Source organism: Pan troglodytes, chromosome 3 (genome assembly GCF_028858775.2).
Source record: "Pan troglodytes isolate AG18354 chromosome 3, NHGRI_mPanTro3-v2.0_pri, whole genome shotgun sequence".
NCBI classification, from domain to species: domain Eukaryota; kingdom Metazoa; phylum Chordata; class Mammalia; order Primates; family Hominidae; genus Pan; species Pan troglodytes.
The window spans coordinates 59,764,323-59,790,787 of NC_072401.2; the positions used below are offsets into that span (position 1 = coordinate 59,764,323).

At 36.7% G+C, this 26,465-nt stretch overlaps 1 protein-coding gene across 1 annotated transcript; it reads right to left on the bottom strand.

Moving 5' to 3' along the window:
* Nucleotides 1-4,873: 4,873 nt before the first annotated feature.
* On the bottom strand, nt 4,874-24,849 carry SMR3B (submaxillary gland androgen regulated protein 3B). The gene is given in 3 exon segments (XM_063809592.1): nt 4,874-5,260; nt 10,356-10,423; nt 24,776-24,849. Coding segments are annotated over 3 exon segments (396 nt in total). The 5' UTR covers nt 24,780-24,849; the 3' UTR covers nt 4,874-4,936.
* Nucleotides 24,850-26,465: the final 1,616 nt, after the last annotated feature.

Consider the following 26,465-nt stretch of genomic DNA (forward strand, 5'->3'; position numbering starts at 1 on the left):
ATGCATATGAAGTTCATTCTTCTTACCACATACCCCATCACAGAGAATCATCTAATCTAATAAAACAGTGTAATGACCACTGAAGACTTTATGATACCAGTTGAGAGTACATACCCTGCAAGAATGAGGTTCTATTTTACAGGATGCAGTACATGCTTTCAATCAGTGAGCAACATATGCATCCAGCTTTCCCAGGGCCAGAATTCATGGGAACAGAAATTAAGGCTCTTCTTATTATTACAACTAATAGCCCACTCACAGAATCTTTGCTTTCTGTCTTTGTAACTTTGAGTTATGCTAGTTTGGAGGTCTTGGTTCATAAAGGAGGAATTAGGACATTTTGATCTCCTTATGTCACTGAACAAAAATAAATAAGAGTTACTCTACTGGTTAGCAGAATTGTTCCTGATTACCGAGGGGGAAATTGGGTTGCTGCTAAAAAAGAGGAACACAGAGGACTGTCTGGAATTCAGGAGATTCTCTGGGACACCATTTAGTATGTTCATGTCCAAAAGTGAAAATTAAGGGGAAACTACTACAACCAATAAAATGTATAACCACTGAGGATTGAGATACTTCAGGAATGAAGGTCTGAGTCAAGCATTTGGAAAGGAACCTTGGTCAGTGTTGAACTCTGTTGTTTTTCCAACATGTACAAAAGCAGCCTCATTAAATCCTCTCAGAGATTCCAGGACCAACCTTCCAGCATTCCTCCCTACTGGACTAGGTCTTAGACAAAAAGGACCATTCCTGTATACATAGAGAGACCAACACAAGTCAAGAAGTTCTACTTTTTCATAGGTTTGCTTTTCATACTGTGGGACCTCATCTGCAAGCTTCTAAATTTCAATAATTTCAAACTTTACCCTTCTTTCCTCAGCCCTAGGAGTCTTAGCTTCTTTCTGCAGTTGCTACCTCCATGAGGTAAATCCGGTGTTCTCATTTTGCCTTTTCAGTTACCCCGTTAACAATTCTTGCTGCCTAATTAATGATACTTGATACTAAATTCTTTTAAAAATAATTGGCATTATTGCTGCCTCCTGACAGCACCATAACTGATGCAGTGACTGATGGTTGCAACACCCACTAGGCTCCATTAGTAGCAATAGTCTTGGGCTCAGGATGATGTCCAAACTCACTAGACAAAAGATTCATCACATACCAAGTTTGTTTAGTGTTTACTTAGAAAGTATACAGAACAGGTAATAGCATAGCACATTTGACAATAGCTTGCTGGAGAATTGGTAAACTTTAGGCACAGCTTCCTATGTCCCAGCCATTCTGAACCTGGGATGTATATGGTCATGAGAAACAAGTTTGAGTGTGATTGGAAAACCTCAGTTCAGAGAAACTTTAATGATAGATTGATTGCACAGAAATCTGATGTATTTGATGAGTCATGACTGGCTGTGCTAGAGGCTCAGAGAAGAGGGATATTTCTATGGGAATACTATGGCCAGTCTAAACTATAGCAATATGCCACTTGTAAATGTGATCTGTTACTCCCTCAAAGTCAGAGTACTGAAAACAAAAGCTAAAATTTCATAGTTGGCAATATTTCTCCTTCACCTCCTTAGGCAACACATGCTCCTTTGAGGCCAATTCCATTCATTTCTACACTCTGACTTCTGCTCATGTGATCACCTCTTCTCATTTCATTTGTCAGTTATATTGCTATTTGCTTGAAGTCATGCTGGGTGACTTAAATTTTCTTTTCTTTTGTTTTATTTCAACTTTCATTTTGGGTTCATGGGGAACATATGCAAGTTTCTTACCTGGGTATATTGCATGATGCTGAGGGTGGAGTGAAAATGATCCCAGCATCCATGTACTAAGCATAGTACCCAACAGGTAGATTTTCAGCCCTCACCTCCTCTCACTCCCTCTCCCCTCTAATAGTTCCCAATGTCTGTTGTTCCCATCTTTATGTCCATTGTACTCAAATTAACTCCCACTTATAAGTGAGAACATGCAATACTTGGTTTTCTGTTCCTGTATTAATTTGCTTACGATAATGGCCTGCAGATGCATCTATGTTGCACAAAGGACATGATTTTGTTCTTTTTTATGGCTGGGTAGTATTCTATATGTTTATATGTAGCACATATTCCTTATCCAATCCACTGGTGATGCACATTTAGGTTGATTCCATGTCTTTGCTATTGTGAATTGTGCTACAATGAACATACAGGTGCATGTCTTTCTGGTAGAATGATTTATTTTCCTGTGGGTATATACATAGTCATGATAGTTCTGTTATTAGCTCTTTGAGGAATCACCACACTGCTTTTCATAATTGTTGAAATAATTTACACTCCCACCAACAGTGTATAAGTGTTTCCATTTCTCTGCAACCTTGCCAGCATCTGTTATTTTTTGACTTTTTAATAATAGCCGTTCTTACTGGTGTGACATAGTGTCTCATTGTGGTTTTGATTTGCATTTCTCTGATGATGAGTGATGTGGAACATTTTTTCATATGTTTTTTGGTCACTTGTGTGTCTTCTTTTGAGAAGTGTCTGCTCATGTCTTTTGCCTATTTTTTAAATGGGGTTATTTGTTATTTTTGCTCAATTATTTAAGCTCCTCATAGATTTTGGATATTAAATCTTTATCAGATGCGTAGTTTGAGAACATTTTCTCCCATTCTACAGGTTGTTCGTTTACTTTGTTGTTAGTTTTTGTTGCTGTGCAGAGGCTTTTTAGATTAATTAGGTCCCACTTGTCAACTTTTGTTTTTGTTGTAATTGCTTTTAAGGACTTAGTCATAAATTCTTTGCCAAGGCAAATGTCCAGAATGATATTTCCTAAACTTTTTTCTAGGATTCTTATAGTTTTAGTATTTATTCTTAAATTTAAGTCTTTAATCCATCTTGAGTTAATTTTTGTATATGGTAAAACGTAGCGGTCCAGTTTCATTCTTCTTCACGTGGCTAGTCAGTTACGCCAGCATCATTTATTGATGAGGGAGCCCCTTCCTTGTTGCTTGCTTTTGTTGACTTTGTGAAAGATCAGATGGTTGTAGATGTGTGGCTTTATTTCTGGGTTCTCCATTCTGTTCTATTGGTCTATGTGTCTGTTTCCACTGGATGTCCCATCCAATCCCTAGCTTCTCTCATCTTGCATCTTCTAATCTCCAGTGACTTTTCTCTATTTCAGCTACTCACTGCTGCAGTCACACATTGGATTGCTATTACACTAACATTTCCTATTTCTAAATCGCTCATTCACACATCTCACTCCAGAATGACGACTGCCTCTCCTTCAAGTTTACAAGTTTAACTATTCCCACTGGAAACACCAGTTAATTGACCTCATGACTTTCTCCCGATCCATCAGCTCTCTTTAACCTTTCTCTCTTTATTCAGCATAGGGTCAATGGTAGATCACTAAAGTGACATTCTTTCTCATCCCTAAATAAGTATTTAAAATTTTTATTATTATGAATAACAGTTAATAAATACATTGAACAACATGTCCCAGTATGCATAAAGGTGAATGTATTTGTCAGAATAAGGGGTATGAAGTACAGTGCACTCTGTTGTTCCATTCCATTCTATTAATCTCATTCCATCTAATCCTATGTTATTTAATTTCATTCAGTTATATTTCATCAAAACTATTTCATATCTGGGGTGGAGAATAAATTCCCTGCTATGGCTTCATTTGGCCATACTGGTTCCAGTCCATTTCAGCTAGCTCTTTGATCTCATAAGCAGAGGGAGTGTTTCAGCAATTTGTTTCTTTTCTTATCTGCCATCCTGCAAACTTAAGAATTTCTGTTAGTTACTGTTTCTTTAACTCTTCGGGGCACTGTGTTAGGGTTCTCTAGAGGGACAGAACTAAAGGAATATATATATATGTATGTGTATATATATATGTATGTATATATATATGTATGTGTATATATATATGTGTGTGTGTGTGTGTATATATATATATGGAAGTTTATTAAGTATTAACTCACAGGATCACAAGGTCCTATAATAGGCCATCTGCAGGCTGAGGAGCAAGGACAGCCAGTCTGAATTCCAAACTGAAGAACTTGGAGTCTACTCTTCAAGGGCAGGAAGCATCCAGCACAGGAGAAAGATGTAGGCTGGTAGGCTAGGCCAGTCTCTCTTTTTACATTTTTTCTGCCTGCTTATATTCTAGCCACGCTGGCAGCTGATTAGATTGTGCCCACCTGGATTAAGGGTGGGTCTGCCTTTCCCACCCTCCCGACTCAAATGTTAATCTCCTTTGGTGACATCCTCACAGACACACCCAGGATCAATACTTTGTATCCTTCAATCCAATCAAGTTGACAATATTAACCATCACAGGCACAGTTTCAGAAGTAACTCCTATTTGTTTCTTTTTTCCTTTCATTGGCTGAAATTCAGCACATGGCCATGCATAATTGCAAGGAAGGCTAAGAAATGTAGTCTACCTGTAGGTCCAGAAAAAATAGAGAAATGGATATTCCTTTGAAATTATGAGATTTGTGCTATAATCACCATTTCTATGATAGTTAAACTATTTTCTCACTTTAGGAATACTCTAAGAGATTTGATATTTCTTCAAAGTGATTCTAGAATAAATATTTTCTTAAGGGTTCAAATGATCTATGTTCACTCATTTAGGTGACATAACGGGGAAAAATGTTGGCTTTGATGACAACAGTGGAGACTTCATATTGGTGCTCAATTCTTTATTTTTGCCTCATTGGTATAAATGTTATGTCTGCCTGGGTTTTTTCTACAATTTCTTTCTAAGATTATTTCTCCCCAAAGCTCAGCACTTTTGGAATTTTTCATTCTCATCCAAAAATGGAAGCAATTTTATGTAAATGTCTCTTGGAAGCAGTGTTGGAATTCATATTTTGGGTAGTAGAAGCAGTAGTTACAAGGGTAGTGGTGTCTTTTGTGGTGGTGGTGGCACCTGCTGCAGTTGTTCATATTTGGGGTGCAGGAGTAGGGAGGGTAGGATCAGTTGGAGAATTTACAGGGAAAAATGGAGGTCCAGGTGGATAGGGTCTTGGTCGGGAAGGAGGCTGTGGATAACCTGGGGCATCAGGATGGAGTGGTGGACCTTAGGGTTGAGGAGCGGGTGGTGGAAATATCCCTGGACCATTGGGTGCGGGAGGAGGTTGTGGGATTCTCCCTGGACCATAGGGTGGAGGAGGAGGTGGTGGAACAAATCCTGGGCCAAAAGGTTGAGGAGGAGCCAGCGGTCCAGGTGGATATGGTCCCCTGGGGCCTCTTTGACTCTCACCAGGCTGTGGAAATAAGAAGTAAATAATTTCAAATCAGATATTTCACAGTTAAATATAAGGGTGAATGCTTTCTATGGTAAGCAGAACTCTGAGATGGCCCCAAGATTTCTACTCCCTGCTGGCACATGCTGGCCTGACCTTATCAGGTGAGCCCTTTTAAAAAAGGTTCTACAATGTCAGAGACAGAAGAAATCAGAGAGATTTGAAGCTGCAGTAAATGTTTTTCTCTGGGCTTTGAATCAAGATGCCATGTTGTGGGGAGGGCCATGTGGAGGTACATGGTAGACGGGCTATAGGAGCTGAGAGTGGCCCCTGGCTCATAAGCAGCAGGAAAGTAGGGGCTTCAGTCCAATAACCAAGGCGCTGAATCCTGCCAACAACCATACAAGCTTAAAAAAGGACACTGAGCTGCAGAAAAAGAAATACAGCAGTGGACACACCTTTTCAGCCTTGTGAGACTGAGCAGAGAAGCCAACTAAGCCAAGTTTAGAGTTGTGGCCAAAGAAACTGAGATAATAATGAGTTTTTAATGCTACTAATTGGTGGTAGTTTGTTATGCAGCAATAGAAAACCATTACATTGTATCTAAGTCACATAGTCTGAAAGTCTATTATCAAAGAAAAAAAGTTTCTCTTTTGCTTTCTGAATACGTAGGCTCTCAATGAAAGCAGGCATAGTATTGACTAAAAAAATATATAATGAGCAAAAATCTTATCCTTTGCCTATAGTCGAATCTGTCATTTAAATCAACTGTAAGTGGAAATAAATGCCCTTCCAGGATGAGAAAAATGTCTTATTATGTCTAATTCTAGAGTTCAGGGCTGTTCAGACTTTGAACACTAATAAATTGTGAAAGACATCATGAGCACCTACTTTGTGCAATGAGCTAATGTAGGAGCTGTGGTGGGGATCCAGGGTTACAAACAGATCTTCTATGAATCTACAGGCCAAGGAGTTACAATACAAGGCAGGATAAATATGATTTAAAGGGAAGTGAAATGAGTGGAATGAGTCTCTGGGGTTTCATGTGAGGGTTTGAGTTCTGCTTCTGGCACGTAGAGGTTGGGTGAGTGTGGAATCCTTTTTGAGTCTCTTTTTTCTCATCAGAAAAATGACGTTAATAAAAGGAGCAACCTCCTGTTGTTATTGTCAGATTTTTGTTGTGAAATATTACCTGTAAGATGCTTAGAGCGATGATTGGCTCAAGTATGGTTTACATAAAGCACAATTTTTAGAAATAAAAATAGCTGAGGCTGGGCATGGTGGCTCATGCCTGTAATTCCAGCACTTTGGGAGGCTGAGGCAGGTGGATTGCTTGAGGCCAGCAGTTCAAGGCCAAATTGGACAATGTAGCAAAATTCTGTCTCTATTTTAAAAAATAAAAAAAAAAATAGCTGAAAAGTAGTGCAAGGAACAAATATATTAAGGAGTTAAAGCGATCAGTTCTGGATAGGAAAATGATGAAGGATTGCTCTAGTGAGAAGAAGTCATTTGAAAAGAGGCTTAAAGAATATAAAATAAGGAGAGAACATGCCAAACAGAATGAAAATACACAAATGCTCTGGGGTAAGAATGAAGTTCCACTCTACTGACGGCAAGAAGTCCAGGTTGCTTGGAGCAGACAGTTTATACAGGACACAAAACTACATTCACTTCTTGTGGTTCTCAGTCCCTTCACCTATTTGTCTGGTATTTCCCTTGTTAAATCTAAACTTTAGTATTACGGCAAAGCATCTCTGTCCTGGATTCCTAATTCCAGGTTCTTAACAATCCTAGAGGATGTCATAAGCACTGTACCATCAGAAAGTTAGCGTCCTTCAGTGCTGCCTGAAATCCTTTTTTGAGTGTCTTATCTTAGATTATCTCTTCCCACTTCCCCAGAGGCCTGCAATTTTCCAAGTTGATGCCAGTTTTATCAACATTCTCCAACTCATCCTGAGCTATCATTTACCCCCACCAAACTGGCTTTTCTCCTGCTTCACCAAGATATTTCAGGCAATTAGAAATGAACTTCCCTGATTTACTGGCCACACAACCATGGAGTCATTGATAGCTAGGAATTTTCTGTTTCTTTACAAGTGTCTTCTCAGGGACTTGGCTCTGTCAGTCTTCCCTTTACTTCCTGTAACTATAACATTGGAATTTGTTTTCTGAGGAAAATGAGCCAGTTAAATGGCAGGAATTATAAACTGGATCATTTTCTTCAGAAAACAACTATCATTTATGTTCCACTCACCCTTCTCCCCCACAATCCTATTGGCTTTGCATCTCCCTTCCTGAATTCTAAGTCTAACCACTTCTTATCATTTCTCTTACTTCCACTTTAACCTAAGTCATTTGTTTTTACCCAAATTACTGTAATGACACCTTGATTTGACTGCTTGATTCTACTCTTACACTTTCACCTAAAATATACAGAAAGTTTAAATAGATCATTTGCAAAAGAAGTATCAAGTTATATTATTTCCCTGCTTATAAAAGTTTCAGTTTCAACCACCGGTACCCTTGTTGTTGATTTTCTTGTCACCTCTTTCCTTCAAAGCGAAACTTTGAAACTTTGAAAGGGTATTCTAGATTTGCCAACTCCACTTCTCATTTCCCATTTGCTCTTCAACCTGGCTTCTGCCTTTAACATGCCAGTAAAAGTTTTATTAGGATCACTAATACAACAAATGAAAAATACCAAGGCACTTCTGTAGAACTGGCCTCATGTTTGTCTTCTCTAGCTAATGACATTCTGTGGTATTATGGAGGGCATTTGACCCAAGTGCTGCCAAGCCAAAGACTAGTCAGGATGTATGGAAGTTCAGGACTTGATTTTTAATTGTCAAGAAAACAAATCCTTAGTGTGGGAAAATACTCCATTCACTTTTATTGTTGAAACAATTAAAAAATTAGCTGAAAGTGCCCTCGCCTCCTAAAGATATCCTGATATTGATCTTAATATTAAGTAATGAAAAATCTTCATAGTAAGTATACCCAATCACATTGATTAGCTCCCTTTCCGCAACTGGCTAAAGGTAACGAACTCAGAAAAATGATGAAAATACTATTTTAAGAAGAAACACTACGCTCTTGAAGGACTATAATTGGCACTAATCTCCTACATTACTTTATTTAGGAACAGTCCATCTAAGACACGGATACTTTGAACCTAAATTTATTTGTATTTTAATGGGACTAATAGTAGTTAGACTTGCTTTATTTGTGTGTGTGTGTGTGTACATATACACACACAACGTAAAGGACATGCTACCCTTCATATTTCCAACATTCAATAATTATTAATCATCATGAATCTCATATAATTAAGTTGGGGAAAGGTTGATTTCCATTTAAACTGCTTATGTTATCAGAAAACTATCTTTTTCTTTTTTCTTTTTTTTTTTTTTTTTGAGATAGAGTCTCACTCTGTCACCCAGGCTGGAGTGCAGTGGCACAATCTTGGCTCGCTGCAATGTCCACCTCCCGGGTTCAAGCGATTCTCCTGCCTCAGCCTCTGGAGTAGCTGGAATTACAGGTGCATGCCATCATGCCTAGCTAATTTTTGTAATTTTGGTAGAGACAGCGTTTCACCATGTTGGCCAAGCTGGCCTTGAACCCCTAACCTCAAGTTACCACCTGCCTCAGCCTCCCAAAGTTCTGGGATTGCAGGTGTGAGCCACCGTGCCTGGCCCAGAAAGTTATCTTTTTCAAATTAATCTTATAAAAAAAATTTTATATAATAAAAGCCTGATACTTTGAAATTATAAATGTTTTTCTTTTGTATTCTGAGGGAATAAAAATATTGAAAATAAGCTTTATAATCAAGCCATTAAGATATTACCTTTAAAATATATCAATATATTTTATTGGTTTATTAAAAATTATGTCAACATATAATGCTCTCAGTAATTTAGCCAAGGTCAGACTACCTCAGTAACCTTAGAATTTCCTGATTTTGTTCCTTTTTGAAAGTAGATGAGGCCGGGCACGGTGGCTCACGCCTGTAATCCCAGCACTTTGGGAGGCCGAGGCGGGCGGATCACGAGGTCAGGAGATCGAGACCATCCTGGCTAACACGGTGAAACCCCGTCTCTACTAAAAATACAAAAAAATTAGCCGGCCGTGGTGGCGGGCGCCTGTAGTCCCAGCTACACCGGAGGCTGAGGCAGGAGAATGGCGCGAACCCGGGAGGCGGAGCTTGCAGTGAGCCGAGATCGCGCCACTGTACTCCAGCCTGGGCGACAGAGCGAGAGGCTGTTTCAAAAAAAAAAAAAAAAAACAAAGTAGATGAAAAAGGAATTATTTTATGTTTCATGTTTCAGAATGATGTAATTTTATGTTGCTTGATTTGTGGAAGTCATAATCTAAAAAAAACAGCTTTCATATTTTTCAATTTGATATAGATTTTATAGTACTTTGGTGGAAATTACTCTGGAATTAATATTCTCTTTCTGTCACTGGAATTAATCTAACACTACTTTGAAATCGAGTATGATTCTACTACTTTGAAATACGTGTGTTTTAAAAACATTTTTGTAATTTTGTGTGATATTTAGTATCTCCTTTGTCTTTAACCTGGTTTTGTATAAAAAGTAGCTGTTTATATATAAATGCTTAGCATTCTCTCAAAATTTAGCATGCAAAGATACTTGTAGATCCTTAGTAAAATGCATCTTTCCAGGTCCCATTATCTGATACTCTTATTGAAGCTTGGATGAGGTCTTTACTATATTTTTAATAAGTGAGTTAGGTGACTCTGGTGTAAATGATCCATAAACTACATGCTGGGAAAACGGTTTTATTTTGATTATCTATTTTTATAGAGTTTTACCTACTGTGTAACTGACTAGAGTATGGGAACTTAACATTTATACGTATCTGTTTAATGCAGTCTGATATCACAGACTTGAGCTGTCCAGTATGGCAGCCATCAGACATGTGTGGTTATTTAAATTAGATTTTAAATTTAAATTTAAGCCCTAAACAGTGTTTCATCGATGATTAATAGTTACTAATATATAAGAAAAGGTAACATCATTAATGTAAAAAGAAATCTGAAGTAAAGGTTAATGAGAAAGTATAAAGATGTGTGATCGTGATTAATGATACTTACTGTGAAACACGCTGCAAGAGCCCAAAGGCCCAAGATCCAAGTCAGTGATTTCATCCTTTCAGTTGCCTCTGAAAGTAAGCACAATAGGTGATCAGTATGATTGGTTTTTTTATTAAAAAGTACTATTTAAAATGTCTCAACACTTGGATATAATGTAATACAAATATCCTACTATAGCATTTTTGGGGAATTTGCCTAATGTTATTTTGAATTCAGTATTACTGTGGGGCAATATTAGTAGGCTTATAAAATTTGACTTCAAAATAGTGGAAGTAGTTTTTATTTTTGACTTGTAAACTGATCCTGGGGATAATGCCAAAGAGTTGTTCATACATTGCTCTGAGCAATAGAAGCTTTTATGACTAAGGTTTTTCCCTTAGAAGTAACTACTTTAAAATGTATACTTATTTTCATTTGAACATTTTGATATTTTAAAAATAGTAGGTACATTATAGATTTCTATGGATGGGTTTGAGATATTAACATTTTAACTAGATCTTATGTTACAAATTTTATTGCTTGGAAGAGCTTAAAAATAAGGAAAAAAAAGGAATCACCCTGTTGGATATAGTCTAAAAGAAGAGTCACATAATATATTTCCTAGTTTTAATAACATTCTATTACATTAATTTAGGCTGTGATGAGTGGTCTCAAAGTGCTTCCAAAAATCCATATATCAGAGACCAAGGCAAGAACATGGAGATGTCCAGGTATTCTACTCTCAATTGGGTCAAATTTTACAATATATTTCAAGTACATGATAGCTTGATTTTTGGGAAAGCAACTCCATACACCATGGTGCAAATTGGCTTCCTGTTAGTCAACTCTGCACATAGGTTGAGTGTGTGGTCTGAGCAATGCAAGTCTTGAAAGAATCCTATGGACAAAATTTCACTGGATATTCAATTATATATATGTGGGTGTGGCTATTCCTTTAACTAGTACTTTTCCTATATCCATTCTTAAAAGAAGTTTGAAAAACAAAAGAAAAAGCAATAATAAAAATATTCTGTAGAGCAATTCTGTCTTTTAGAGTACACCTGAGACTATTCTATCCTTATGAAGTTTCAAGAACTTTAAGGTACATCAGGAGGAAAAGTCAATTGTGTACTTGGATGGACCGATTGGCCCAAATGCCCAACATGAATGTTTTACTCTGACCTGTAAAAACCAGAATTTTTCAAAATTTATTGCATTTAATGACTTACAATTTCATGTAAGCTACTTATGTTTTTGCTGATAATGAATGTTCTATGAAAAGCCCATAAAATGTTATCGTTGAAAATGTTATCTTTGAGAAAAATTTCAATATTCAAAGTAAAAATATTCAGTTTATATTTCCAAGTACCTACCTTTGTGTGAGGATCCGTCTTACAGTTGATTAATCTGCTGGTCAAAATGACTCTTGCCAGTTGAAAGACGGCAAATAAAGGTGAAAAGGGACAAGAAATCTTAGCTCTTATATACTGTAATGGATTTCTGTTGGCAATAAGAGAAAGGCTATTCGGAAATAAAATAACTTCCGAGTTGATGCTCTTCAAAGATAGGAAAGTTGTTCTTGCCAATTTGGCAGTCTTTTTCTGGATTTTTTTTCATTCCTGAAAAGCATTGACCTGTTCAACATTTGCTGTTTCCTGAGGAAACAGATACAACAAATCATAATATCCTATCACCTCAGAAAAACAATCTGGGGCCTGTGGTGCACCATTTCCTCTTTATTTCAAAGGAAAAGCTGGCACGAGTTTTTTCTATTCCAAGTGATTTAATGGGCCATCTTTTGTTATTTGCTAGTCTCATCATATTTTCTATTTTATTTCAAAGGCCTACATATGTGCGAAATACAAATACTTTTAAACTGAATTCTAACATGATCAGGAGAACCTATGGGAACAAAAATGATAATTAAAATTAAAAGTGCCTAATTAAATAAATGTTGCTAAATACCACACACACACACATGCATGCAGGTATGATGCATGGCCAGTAATGTAAAGAATATCTAAAATTTCACTTGACTGTTTTGATCACTTTGCTATATGTTGTGGGTTTCATGTTTCTATTTTTTGGTTGAAATAATGAAATTGTATTATTGTTTTGTGCTTGGAAGTTTGTATATATCTTATCCTATGTATGGTTTTTCACAGTTGTCTTCATTGAGTAGATGTTTCTGAAGGATGATGAAAATGAGTGCTGCTATTAAGATTTGGATCTAAGTTTCCAAAAAGCGGGAAAGAAAAATCTAGTGGTAGAAGAGGGATAATAGTCAGAAGGTTCATGCAGTTTCTCAGTCTTAACTATATTTCATTTCTTTGTGATTATCTTAAGTTAGTAGACTATTTACAAGACCTTATATATGCATTTTTTAGGAAGTTCCCTTTGCCAGTGAAGAACTAAATGAGAACAACTGTGTTTTAAAAATCATGTGGTCCTTGCCATTATTAACTTGGGACATTTAATTAAATAAAAATATAATGACATGCAAAATTTTTGATTATGGCAAAATTATATGGATATTTTGACTTTGAAGTGGATATCTAATGGAAAATTACAGCCTTGTTTTTTTTGATAAATCTAGGCTTTGAAAATAATTTTTCCTAAGCTAGATGATCCTATAATCTGTAGTTTTTATACATTATTATTTAATAATAACAGCTATTACTTATTAAACCTTTAGCATATTCCACGTGGCAGGATAAAATGAGTTCTATTGTTATCTCTGTTGTACACATAGATGACATAGATGCTAACTAGCTAAGTGGGGCTTGACCTAAGTCTTCCCAATGAGTGAAGACCTAAGTCTCCCTACAGGGGCCTGAGTGAGTTTTTAACCAGCATTCCATGTTGCTCCCCAAATCTTAATAATCACCATACACTTAACTAACTTTATGTTACAGTACACTGTAGAGATGAATCAAGTGAACTTAATAGTCAGGTAATTCTACTTCAAAACCAAATACCAACAATTCTTTGCTGGGTTATATGAGACAAGCTATTTTATCTCATTGTGTTTCAATTTCTTCATTTGAAAAATGTGTATATTTATAATTTTTAGGTCATGAAGTTTACAACCAACCTTCCTTTCTCCCCTCCCCTCCCTCCCCTCCCTCCCCTCTCTCCTTCCCTCCTTCCCTCCTTCCCTCCTGCCCTCCTTCCTTCCTTCCCTCCCTCCCTCCTACATTTATTGAATATCTGCTGGGTATAAGACATAGTGCAAGTTGCTGAATTTACAGCATATCTAAGTGCTTAGTGTTTTAAAAATCCTTTGTGAGGTGGGATAGCAATAAAGAAGCTGCACTTCCAGAGTTGATGTTAGTTTTGAATGACTGTTCTTAATTTCATTTACTTTGTTGGAGTTTCACTGCCTTTAAAAAATTCTGATGACTTAATTAAGTGTAATACAATATACTCCTGGTTTGCTAATCTTAGCCCTTAATATGTTGCTGAATGATTACATGCCCCAACATCAGTGAAGATGGTTCTATTCCTAATTAACATAGAAATTTCCACTTCTTTCTTTGATGATAATTCAGTTTGTCAAAAGCTGAATGTCTCTTCTTTCTTGTTTTGATGCCAACATATTCACCAGCCAAATGTCTGAAGTCAAAGTGGGATCTACATTGTAATGGATCATTGGCTCTGAGGGATTTAGAATGAACGCTGGCAAAACCGAAAGACAATTTCTGAGTGGTTTGTGACCAGAAAGAATCTGAGGAACACAAATAAATGGAAGCACACATCTGTTAAGAAACAGGAACAGTCACTCAAATTAATCTTTAATTAACTTATGGCTTTAGAAGATCCTGACTCAATACTTACTAGAACAATATATAAAAGAGCTAATGTCTCTGGTCACAGGAAATTAAAAAAGTGACAGTAGAGAAAAAGTATTGTTAGTGCAGAGATTTACGTGACAGATGGAAAATATTTTCTTAATAGAGGTAGATTAGCAGAATTAAATTCAGTCACGCAGCAACATATTTGAAGTCTGATTTCCTGTTGTATTATACTCATTTCCACAGAAATATAGCAATCATCATAGTTTCTTTGGACCTATGAAAAGTATGTGCTTCTTCTTGATTATCCAGAAGGAAGTGATATTGTTTCTGGGATAATGCCACCTGAAATACTTATCATGCTTTAGAACTTACAGATTACCTTGAAAATTTCTGTGGAAATATTGTTGTGTAGGATATCAATAATGCCACTGAGCTCTGAGAGAAAATGTGTTCTCTTGGATTGAAGTCTAGCATGATGAAATGTAATTAACAATAGAACTTGTAGACTGAAGAAAAGTTAATATCTCTAACTTGTGCAGCATGGATGCTTCAAGAAACCCACATCACATAGGTCTGTAAACTTTCTGGAAGTTGACAACAAATTTGCCCTGAGATTCCAAAGTTGAAAAAGAAAGAAATCAGGTAAAAGGTTTACGATGTCCATAAAATATAATCATGGTAATTTCTTGAGAAAAGTAGCTTTGCTTTCCACTGAGAGTCATGGGAAAATTTCCCAATATTTTTAAGCAGAAGGTCTATTTTTCTATAGTAAATGCCAAATTGGTCTTTGTAGTATAACCTGGATGTCCCCAGACTGTGAATGTAAACAAAGATACAATTGCCCTTTAATCAGAATTTTGCTAGATTGATAACCTCAACCATGTAACCACATAAATTCAGTTCCCCTTTCAAAATCTTTTTGGGGAATATTCCTGGATTCATCTTAATTCTAAAAATATATTTTCTTTGCTGTAATATTATTTTTACCAAAACAAATCTAGTCATACACATGTTTTCTCTGTAAATGACATCAAGTACTTTAAAAATTTTAAACCATTAGTGTAATACATTTATTGTATAGTAAATCATGCTATATTTATTTTCTCATTGAATATTCAAGATAACTGCAAGACATAGGAAGATGGTTAATGTCTTATTTATTTATTTATTTATTTATTTATTTATTTATTTTTGAGAAGAAGTCTCATTCTGTCACCCAAGCTGGAGTGCAGTGGCATGATCTCGGCTCACTCCAACATCTGCCTCCAAGGTTCAAGCTATTCTCCTGCCTCAGCCTCCTGAGCTGCTGGGATTACAGTCACGAGCCACCATGCCTGGCCTATTTTTGTATATTTTTTTTTTTTTTAGTAGAGACGGGGTTTCACCATGTTGGCCAGGCTCGAACTCCTGACCTTCAGGTATCCGCCCACCTCAGCTTCCCAAAGTGCTGGGATTACAGGCATGAGCCACTGTGCCTGGCCAATGTCTTAGTGTTTTAAATGAAGAAAGAACATCAGAGAGGGGCAGAATTAATACTAAGATCATGTTGGGCTTGTTTAATAAAGTTATTACTAAAATTTATATATAGTCTATTGGTAAGAATTTGTTACTTAAAAATAATGAGGGACTCTAAAATTGAAATCTATTGAAAATAATGAAGGATTAAAAATGTTTAAAAAATGAAAGATACACATACTCTAACCTAAAAGTTAGTACAAATGCCTTAAATTACAGCTGTATATTTTGGAGTAAAACAGTGTATTGTTCCCTGAAATGGAAATGAAAAGACCTCAGTTCCAGAATTGACTTCGGTAAAACAAATGACTTATTTTACAATGAACTGTGATTTCAGGTGTTTTAAACTTTTGATATTTGACAAACATTCCAAAATCAAATTATAAATTATGTCTTTTTCTGACCTAATTAATCTTTTAAGATATCAGGTTCCCTAAAGTCCAAAAATGACATAATTTGGTTTATTTGGTATAAAAATTATACAAGAAATGTCATGCGCTTCCGTGTGAAGAGAGTCCAACAAACAGGCTTTGTGTGAGCAACAGGGCTGTTTATTTCACCTGGGTGCAGGCGGGCTGAGTCCGAACAGAGAATCAGCAAAGGGTGGTGGGATTGTCATTAGCTCTTTTTTTTTTTTTAATTGTTATTATACTTTAAGTTTTAGAGTACATGTGCATAACATGCAGGTTTGTTACATATGTATACTAGTGCCATGTTGGTGTGCTGCACCCATTAACTTGTCATTTAGCATTAGGTATATCTCCTAATACTATCCCTCCCCCCTCCCCCCACCCCACAACAGTCCCCGGTGTGTGATGTTCCCCTTCCTGTGTCTATGTGTTCTCATTGTTCAATTCCCACCTGTGAGTGAGAACATGAAGTGTTTGGTTTTTTGTCCTTGTGATAGTTTTCTGAGAATGATGGTTTCCAGCTTCATCCATGTCCCTGCAAAGGACATGAACTCATCATTTTTTATGACTGCATAGTATTCCATGGTGTATATGTGCCACATTTTCTTAATCCAGTCTATCATTGTTGGACATTTGGGTTGGCTCCAAGTCTTTGCTATTGTGAATAGTGCCGCAATAAACATACGTGTGCATATGTCTTTATAGCAGCATGATTTATAATCCTTTGGTTATATACCCAGTAATGGGATGGCTGGGTCAAATGGTATTTCTAGTTCTAGATCCCTGAGGAATCACTACGCTGACTTCCACAATGGCTGAACTAGTTTACAGTCCCACCAACAGTGTAAAAGTGTTCCTATTTCTCCACATCCTCTCCAGCACCTGTTGTTTCCTGACTTTTTAATGATTGCCATTCTAACTGGTGTGACATGGTATCTCACTGTGATTTTGATTTGCATTTCTCTGATGGCCAGTGATGATGAGCATTTTTTCATGTGTTTTTTGGCTGCATAAATGTCTTCTTTTGAAAAGTGTCTGTTCATATCCTTCGCCAACTTTTTGATGGGGTTGTTTGTTTTTTTCTTGTAAATTTGTTTGAGTTCATTGTAGATTCTGGATATTAACCCTTTGTCAGATGAGTAGATTGCAAAAATTTTCTCCCATTCTGTAGGTTGCCTGTTCACTCTGATGGTAGTTTCTTTTGCTGTGCAGAAGCTCTTGAGTTTAATTAGATTCCATTTGTCAATTTTGTCTTTTGTTGCCATTGCTTTTGGTGTTTTAGACATGAAGTCCTTGCCCATGCCTATGTCCTGAATGATATTGCCTAGGTTTTCTTCTAGGGATTTTATGGTTTTAGGTCTGATATGTAAGTCTTTAATCCATCTTGAATTAATTTTTGTATAAACTGTAAGGAAGGGATCCAGTTTCAGCTTTCTACATATGGCTAGCCAGTTTTCCCAGCACCATTTATTAAATAGGGAATCCTTTCCCCATTGCTTGTGTTTGTCAGGTTTGTCAAGATCAGATGGTTGTAGATATGTGGCATTATTTCTGAGGGCTCTGTTCTGTTCCATTGATGTATATGTCTGTTTTGGTACCAGTACCATGCTGTTTTGGTTACTGTAGCCTTGTAGTATAGTTTGAAGTCAAGTAGCGTGATGCCTCCAGCTTTGTTCTTTTGGCTTAGGATTGACTTGGCAATGTGGGCTCTTTTTTGGTTCCATATGAACATTAACGTAGTTTTTTCCAATTCTGTGAAGACAGTCATTTGTAGCTTGATGGGGATGGCATTGAATCTATAAATGACCTTGGGCAGTATGGCCATTTTCACGATATTGATTCTTCCTACCCATGAGCATGGAATGTTCTTCCATTTGTTTGTATCCTCTTTTATTTCATTGAGCAGTGGTTTGTAGTTCTCCTTGAAGAGGCCTTCACATCCCTTGTAAGTTGCATTCTAGGTATTTTATTCTCTTTGAAGCAATTGTGAATGGGAGTTCACTCATGATTTGGGTCTCTGTTTGTCTGTTATTGGTGTATAAGAATGCTTGTGATTTTTGCACATTGATTTTGTATCCTGAGACTTTGCTGAAGTTGCTTATTAGCTTAACGAGATTTTGGGCTGAGATGATGGGTTTTTCTAGATATACAATCGTGTCATCTGCAAACAGGGACAATTTGACTTTCTCTTTTCCTAATTGAATACCCTTTATTTCCTTCTCCTGCCTGATCACCCTGGCCAGAACTTCCAACACTATGTTGAATAGGAGTGGTGAGTGAAGGCATCCCTGTCTTGTGCCAGTTTTCAAAGGGAATGCTTCCAGTTTTTGTCCATTCAGTATGATATTGGCTGTGGGTTTGTCATAGATAGCTCTTATTATTTTGAGATATGTCCCATCAATACCAAATTTATTGAGAGTTTTTAGCATGACAGGCTGTTGAATTTTGTCAAAGGCCTTTTCTGCATCTATTGAGATAATCATGTGGTTTTTGTCTTTGGTTCTGTTTATATGCCAGATTACATTTATTGATTTTCATATGTTGAACCAGCCATGCATCCCAGGGATGAAGCCCACTTGATCATGGTGGATAACCTTTTTGATATGCTGCTGGATTCGGTTTGCCAGTATTTTATTGAGGATTTTTGCATCAATGTTCATCAAGGATATTGGTCTAAAATTGTCTTTTTTTGTTGTATATCTGCCAGGCTTTGGTATCAGGATGATGCTGGCCTCATAAAATGAGTTAGGGAGGATTCCCTCTTTTTCTGTTGATTGGAATAGTTTCAGAAGGAATGGTACCAGCTCCTCCTTGTACCTCTGGTAGAGTTCGGCTGTGAATCCGTCTGGTCCTGGACTTTTTTTGGTTGGTAATCTATTAATTATTGCCTCAATTTCAGAGCCTGTTATTGGTCTATTCAGAGATTCAACTTCTTCCTGGTTTAGTCTTGAGAGGGTGTATGTGTCGAGGAATTTGTCCATTTCTTCTAGATTTTCTAGTTTATTTGTTTAGAGGTGTTTATAATATTCTCTGATGGTAGTTTGTATTTCTGTGGGATCGGTGGTGATATCCCGTTTATCATCTTTTACTGCGTCTGTTTGATTCTTCTCTCTTTTCTTCTTTATTAGTCTTGCTAGCGGTCTATCAATTTTGTTGATCTTTTCAAAAAACCAGCTCCTGGATTCATTGATTTTTTGAAGGGTTTTTTGTGTCTCTATTTCCTTCAGTTCTGCTCTGATCTTAGTTATTTCTTGCCTTCTGCTAGCTTTGGAATGTGTTTGCTCTTGCTTCTCTAGTTCTTTTAATTGTGATGTTTGGGTGTCAATTTTAGATCTTTCCTGCTTTCTCTTGTGGGCATTTAGTGCTATAAATTTCCCTCTACACACTGCTTTGAATGCGTCCCAGAGATTCTGATATGTTGTGTCTTTGTTCTCATTGGTTTCAAAGAACATCTTTAAATAAATGTGATATACCACATAAACAGAATTAAAAACAAAAATCACATGATCATCTCAGTAGATGCAGAAAAAGCATTCAACAAAATCCAGCATCCCTTTATGATTAAAACTCTCAGCAAAATTGGCATACACAGGACATAGCTCAATGTAATAAAAGCCATCTGTGACAAACCCACAGCCAACATAATACTGAATGGGGAAAAGTTGAAAGCATTTCTTCTGAGAACTGGAACAAAACAAGGATGCCCACTCTCACCACTCCTCTTCAACACAGTATTGGAAGCCCTAGCCAGAGCAATCAGACAAAAGAAAGAAATAAAGGACATCCAAATTGGTAAAGAGGAAGTCAAACTATCACTGTTTGCTGAAGATATGATTGTTTACCTTAAAAACCCTAAGGACTCCTCCAGAAAGCTCCTAGAACTGATAAAATAATTCAGCAAAGTTTCTGGATACAAGGTTAATGTACACGAATCAGTAACTCTTCTATACACCAACAGCAACCAAGTGGAGAATCAAATCAAGAATTCAACCTTTTTTACAATAGCTGCCAAAAAAGAAAAAAAACCAAAAAAAAAAAAAAAAAAAAAAAACCTTAGGAATATATCTAACCAAGCAGCCAAAAGACCTCTACAAGGAAAACTACAAAACACTACTGAAAGAAACTATAGGTGACACAAACAAATGGAAACTCATCCCATGCTCAGGGATGGGTAGAATTAATATTGCAAAATGACCATACTGCCAAAAGCAATCTACAAATTCAGCACAATCTGCATCAAAATACCACCATCATTCTTCACAAAATTAGAAAACACAATTCTAAAATTCATATGGAACCAAAAAAGAACCTGCATAGCCAAAGTAAGACTAACCAAAAAGAACAAATCTGGAGGCATCACACTACTTAATTTCAAACTATACTATAAGGCCATAGTCACCAAAACAGCATGGTACTGGTATAAAAATAGGCACATATACCAAGGGAACAGAATAGAGAACCCAGAAATAAACCCAAATACTTACAGCCAACTGATATTCAAGAAAGCAAACAAAAACATAAAGTCGGGAAAGGACATCTTTTTCAACAAATGATGCTAGCCACATGTAGGAGAATGAAACTGGATCCTCATCTCTCACCTTAAACAAAAATCAACTCAAGATGGATTAAGGACTTAAATTTAAAACCTGAAACTATAAAGATTCTAGAAGATTACATTGGAAAAACCCTTCTAGACATTGGCTTAGGCAAGGATTTCATGACCAAGAACCCAAAACCAAATGCAATAATAAAAAAAAGATAAATAGTTAGGACTTAATTAAACTAAAGAGTTTTGCGTAGCAAAAGGAACAGTCAGCAGAGCAAATAGACAACCCACAGACTGGGAGAATATCTTCCCAATCTATACATCTGAAAAAGGACTAATATCCAGAATCTACAATGAACTCAAACAAATCAGTAAGAAAAAAAAATCCCATCAAAAAGAGGGCTAAGGACATGAATAGATAATTCTCAAAAGAAAGTATTCAAATGGCCAGCAAACATATGACAAAATGCTCAACATCACTAATGATCAGGGAAATGCAAATCAAAACCATAATGTGATACCACCTTACTCCTTCAAGAATGGCCATAATCAAAAAAATTAAAAAACAGTAGATGTTGGCATAGACGTGGTGAACAGGAAACACTTCTACACTGCTGGTGGGAATGTAAACGAGTACAACCACTGTGGAAAACAGTGTGGAGATTCCTTAAATAACTAAAAGTAGAACTACTGTTTGATCCAGCAATCCCACTACTGGGTATCTACCCAGAGGAAAAGGAGTCATTGTATGAAAAAGATACTTGCACACGCATGTTTACAGCAGCACAATTCACAATTTCAAAATCATGGAACCAACCCAAATGCCCATCAATCATGAGTAGATGAAGAAACTCTGGTATATTTATATGATAGAATACTACCCAGCCATAAAAAGGAATGAATTAACAGCATTTGCAGCGACCTGGATGAGATTGGAGAGTATTATTCTAAGTGAGGTAACTCAGGAATGAAAACCCAAACATCATGTGTTCTCATTGATATGTGGGAACTAAGCTGTGAAGATGCAAAGGCATAAGAATGATACAATGGACTTTGGGGACTTGAGGGGAAGGATGGGAGGGGGCAAGCGATAAAAGACTGCAAATAGAGTTCAGTGTATACTGCTCGGGTGATGGGTGCACCAAAATATCACAAATCACCACTAAAGAACTTACTCGTGTAACCAAACACCACCTGTACCCCAATAACTTATGGACAATTCTTTTTAAAATTAAAAAAAAAAGAAAAGGTTTAGTGGGTGGATTTTGGGATTAGCAGTGATTTGTGGAAGGAAAGGGGAGATCTGGAAAGTCATTGGGCATACACAGTTATCTCTTCATGCCTCCTCATGAGTCCCATATGCACATTTGTGGGGAGTTACTATGCAACACGCAGTGGAAACTCAGGTTGTGACCTCAGCAAGCTCGTTCTGTGTAAACTCTGTTTGGCCATATTGGTTCCAGCCGATTTCTTCCAGTTCTTTTATCTCGTAAGCAGAGGGAGCTTCAGTGTTTCAGCAACTTGTTTCTTTTCTCATCTACCATCCAGCAAACTCAAGAATTTCTGTTAGTTACTGGTTTCTTTAACTCTTTGGGGCACGGTTTCAGAAGTAACTCCTATTACGTTCTTCTCTCCTTTCATTGGCTGAAATTCAGCACATGGCGATGCCTAATTGCAAGGAAGGCTGAGAAATGTAGTCTGGCTGTATGTCCAGAAAGAATAGGGAAATAGATACCCCTTTGAAATTATAGAGTTTTTGCTACAATTGACATTTCTATATAGTTAAACTACTTTTCTCAGTTTAGGAATACTCAGATAGATTGGATATTTCTTCAAAGTGACCCTTTAGAATAAATATTTCCTTAAGGGTTCACTTGATCTATATTCATACAGAATTTTCTGGATATTTGTAGGTTTCTTAAGCCCAATATTTAATGATATGATGCTTCATCTGCAACTTGGGATTCTTGGGTGCATAGGAGACATTCTGAAGCAACATCCTTCTTGGTATTGCTACATCCATAGTATTTGTAATTGGCAGTGATGGATGACATCACGGTAGAACATAGCCCTCAGAAGGCTGCCATTATGACATAAACATTACAAAGCCGTGCTATCAGTAAATGAAATAAGAAGTACAAAATAGGAAGGTAGGTGAGATCATTTTTTATCCTTGCGAATTACTCAGCAAGGTCCTGTGTACTTAGCTGACATGTGGTGGTAGAGTGAGAGGAATGGGTATACATGATGTCTTCTTTACATTGTTATTTCATCCTGGTTCAAGATGTAATTTCATTTTTATTTGCAAAATATCGGAGTCTCTAATTTGCATATTTATAAAAACAAGTGATCTATACTTTTGCTGTTGGATTGCTCATGGTGTAGAGGAGATGGTGTGGATAAAATAGGATACTGCAGTAAATGGCAGAAATATGTAGTGTGTCCAGACAGGCTGCCAGACCAGAAAGGATTAATGAACAATTTGAGGGTAGGGATTGTGTGTGTTTAACTTTATATGCAAAATTGACTGTAAAGTTCTGATATTTAGTTGATAGCGCATACAAATTGAATGAAGGATTAGAATGGACTTGAAACAATTGTTCAGCAGTTTTACAAAGGGACTTGGAAAAGCAACAGAAAGATGTTGGTGCAGGAACTGTGTTTGCCAAACACTGTAAGATGAGGTGATTTTTGATGGTGCTTTCTTGTAAGGGGAAAATTTGGGGCAGTATATGTGCTTACAATGAGATGGGAGAAATACTACCTTTGCTGGTTAAAATGCCTGCAAGTAATGAGGTGAGGTGGTGGTTATAGATGTGTATGTATGTGCATATTTAATTAAAAGTACCTAGAGAGGACATTTGGGAGAGAAACAAATTCCAGATAATGGTTCTGCATGGCCTCCAAACTCTCAGTTTCAAACATTAAACCCTCTGCTACCCTATTTGTATTTTTTTTGCTTACTTTAATAATTCACCCCTTCCAATAAACCTGCTATCTATTGACTTTTTACAACTACTCCTTGTTTCCTGATCTCTCATGTTAGTCAGAGGTTGAAAGTGCTTCAGGCATGCACTTGCCTTATTTTAAAGGGATTCAGCTCTCATTGTTGTGATATTTACACATGACTTATGTGAAACTTGTGATGCATTCCAAGGGAAATGCAGACACTTAGAATTATGCATTATTTAAAAAATAATTTTTTTTCCGGCTGGTTATAGATTGGTGTTCCTTGTATCCTCTTTTTGGTGATATTATAGTTTTAATTATGTACATTTTTCATGAATTTCAAGACACCTTTGAGAAGTAGGTTTGTCTAAAGATGGAATGATAATCACATATTTCTTTCTCTGCAGTCACCAAAACTGTTAAAGCAAAAATATAGGTATTTCAGCATTTGCCAATCAAATAATATCAAGGTGAACTTGAATAGATAAAGGTTTTTCACAGGATTGACAGAAAAAACATAACCTTCTCCCCCTTGATATTCTTTAAGCTCCAGGAGGGCAAAGATTTTAGTTTTATCACTTAGTTATTTCGGGTAACTATAATGGTTCATGGCACATGGAGGTCAGTAAATAATGTTAAACAAACTAAGAAAACATTGAAATAGAGGGTTTTCGAGCTTTGGGTGCTTTTGTTAAGACCCTCTTATCCTGAGAGAATGATCCCGAGAGAGAAGATGTAATGAAAATGTATTACCCACTTTTCTCTAAGAGGCCATCAGGACTAATCTTGTGTCTTACACTTCTTCATCTTTTTCCTCTAAGATTTCATGTCTCTAAGTTCATCCACCTTTATTCAGACCGTCATCCTCAGAGGTCTGTATAATCTCTTTCTTCCCCCATCTACAAACATCAACACTGCTCTCTCAAACTCATGAAAATTCATCAGCAGGAGCCTCTATATTCTCAGTTTCTTCTCTGTGTGTTTGCAGTAATACATTGCAAAACTCAAACCTTGTCTGTATCTCAAGTACACTATGTGTACTAGAATACTTGGTGGAGGTGGTTGTGTTTTCTCCATACTCTGTTCTGCAGGGCTTGGGAGCAAAAGTATAGATCACTCATCTTTATAAACATGCAAATTAGAGGCTTAGATATTTTGCAAATAAAAATAAAATTGTACCTTGAATCAGGGTGAAATAACAATATTAAGAAGAATCACACATACTCATTCTTTTCACCCCATCACCACATGTCAGCTAAGTACACAGGACCTTGTTGAGTAATTCACAGCAACTTGTTTCTGTTTAGGTACTCCTTATTTCATTTACTGATAGCACTGCTTTGTAATGTTTATGTCATAATGAAAGCCTTTTGAGAGTTATATTCTACTGTGATGTTATCCATCACTTCCAGTTACAAATAACATGGATGTAGCAACACCAAGTTCAGGTAGATGACCTTGCCTTCATTGCTATTTCTAAACCTCATCTCTTTTCCATCATTCCAACTTTGAAGAACCTTCAAAAAAGCTATGCCTCCCCACTACTCTTCTGTATTGAAGTTATTTCTTCCTGCCCGATCACTACTTGGCATTTTTAAAAGACTACCACTTTGGTCACTGTCTTCTCCCTTTATTCGTCACATTTGGTGACTTCAACATCCCTATAAATGATTCATCCAACCCATGGCCTCCTAATTCCTTGACCTGCTTACTTCCAACATTTGGATTTGAAAAGCCAGCATTGTTTTATTTTATCCCAACCTTTTTCACAGTAATCCCTTAGACATTGTCATTACCAGCAATTGAATTGCCCCCAATTTTTACAACAAAGCATTAAACTTCATATCTACTCTAGTCTATCTTTTATTAAATAATCAAGGAAAGGAAATTTATCTTAAAAACAGGTGAATTTTTTTTTTCTGGCTAGATTCAGAGAGATGCAGCCAAACAAGAGTCAGGAAGAAGAGATATATAGGAGAGATAAAAGAGCCTCAAAGCAGATTTTTCCCTGGAGTCTGCAAAAAGGCATGCAGCCCTATTAATACCTTGACTGTAGCCTTGCCAGACTCTAAGCAGAGGAACTATTTGAGCTATACTATTAACAAAATTCTTTCTATAGATTAGTGAGATAATTTGTTATTTTGTGCTTTTAATTTGGTGATAACATGTTATGACAGCAATACAATAATGCAGAAGTTAAACGGATAACTCAACCTTAACATGGCCAATGCAGAATTTATGATATTCCAAGCCCTTACACCCTGATCTTTTCCCATTTTTTAACTTACTAAATGACACCATTATTGACACAGTTATTTAGGCCAAAATTATCAGAGTTGCTTCTAGATTATGTATTTTTCCTAGAACCCAAGATTCCGTACTTCATCAAAGATTTCTGGATATTTTTTCAACTGTATATTGTGGCTGACCACTTCGCTTCATCTCTGCTGATCTTTCCGTAGTCTAAACCACCTCTTCTCTCATCAGGACTCCTGAAATAGCCACCACTCTTGCTCTTTTTATTTTATTTGAAGTTCCAGGATACATGTGAAGGATGAGCAGGTTTGTTACATAAGTAAATGTGTGCCATGTTGTTTGCTGCATCTATCAACCTATCACCTAGGTATTAAGCACTCTTGCTCTTCTAAGTTTTCTATCCATAGAGCAGCCAGAGTGATGAAGTTTTGAAAATGTTAATCACATAATATTATTTCTTCATTTAAAGCTACAATGACTTCCCATAACATGTAGAATAAAGTTCAAAATCTAAATCCCTTTATGATGTGTTTTTCTCTGCCTTCTTCATATCATCTCCTTCCACTCTCCTCTTTTCTGAGTGTGAACCACATTAACTTTTGTTGACTCTTCTCATACACAAAATTTATTGCTGCTTCAGATCTTTGCATGGTTGCTT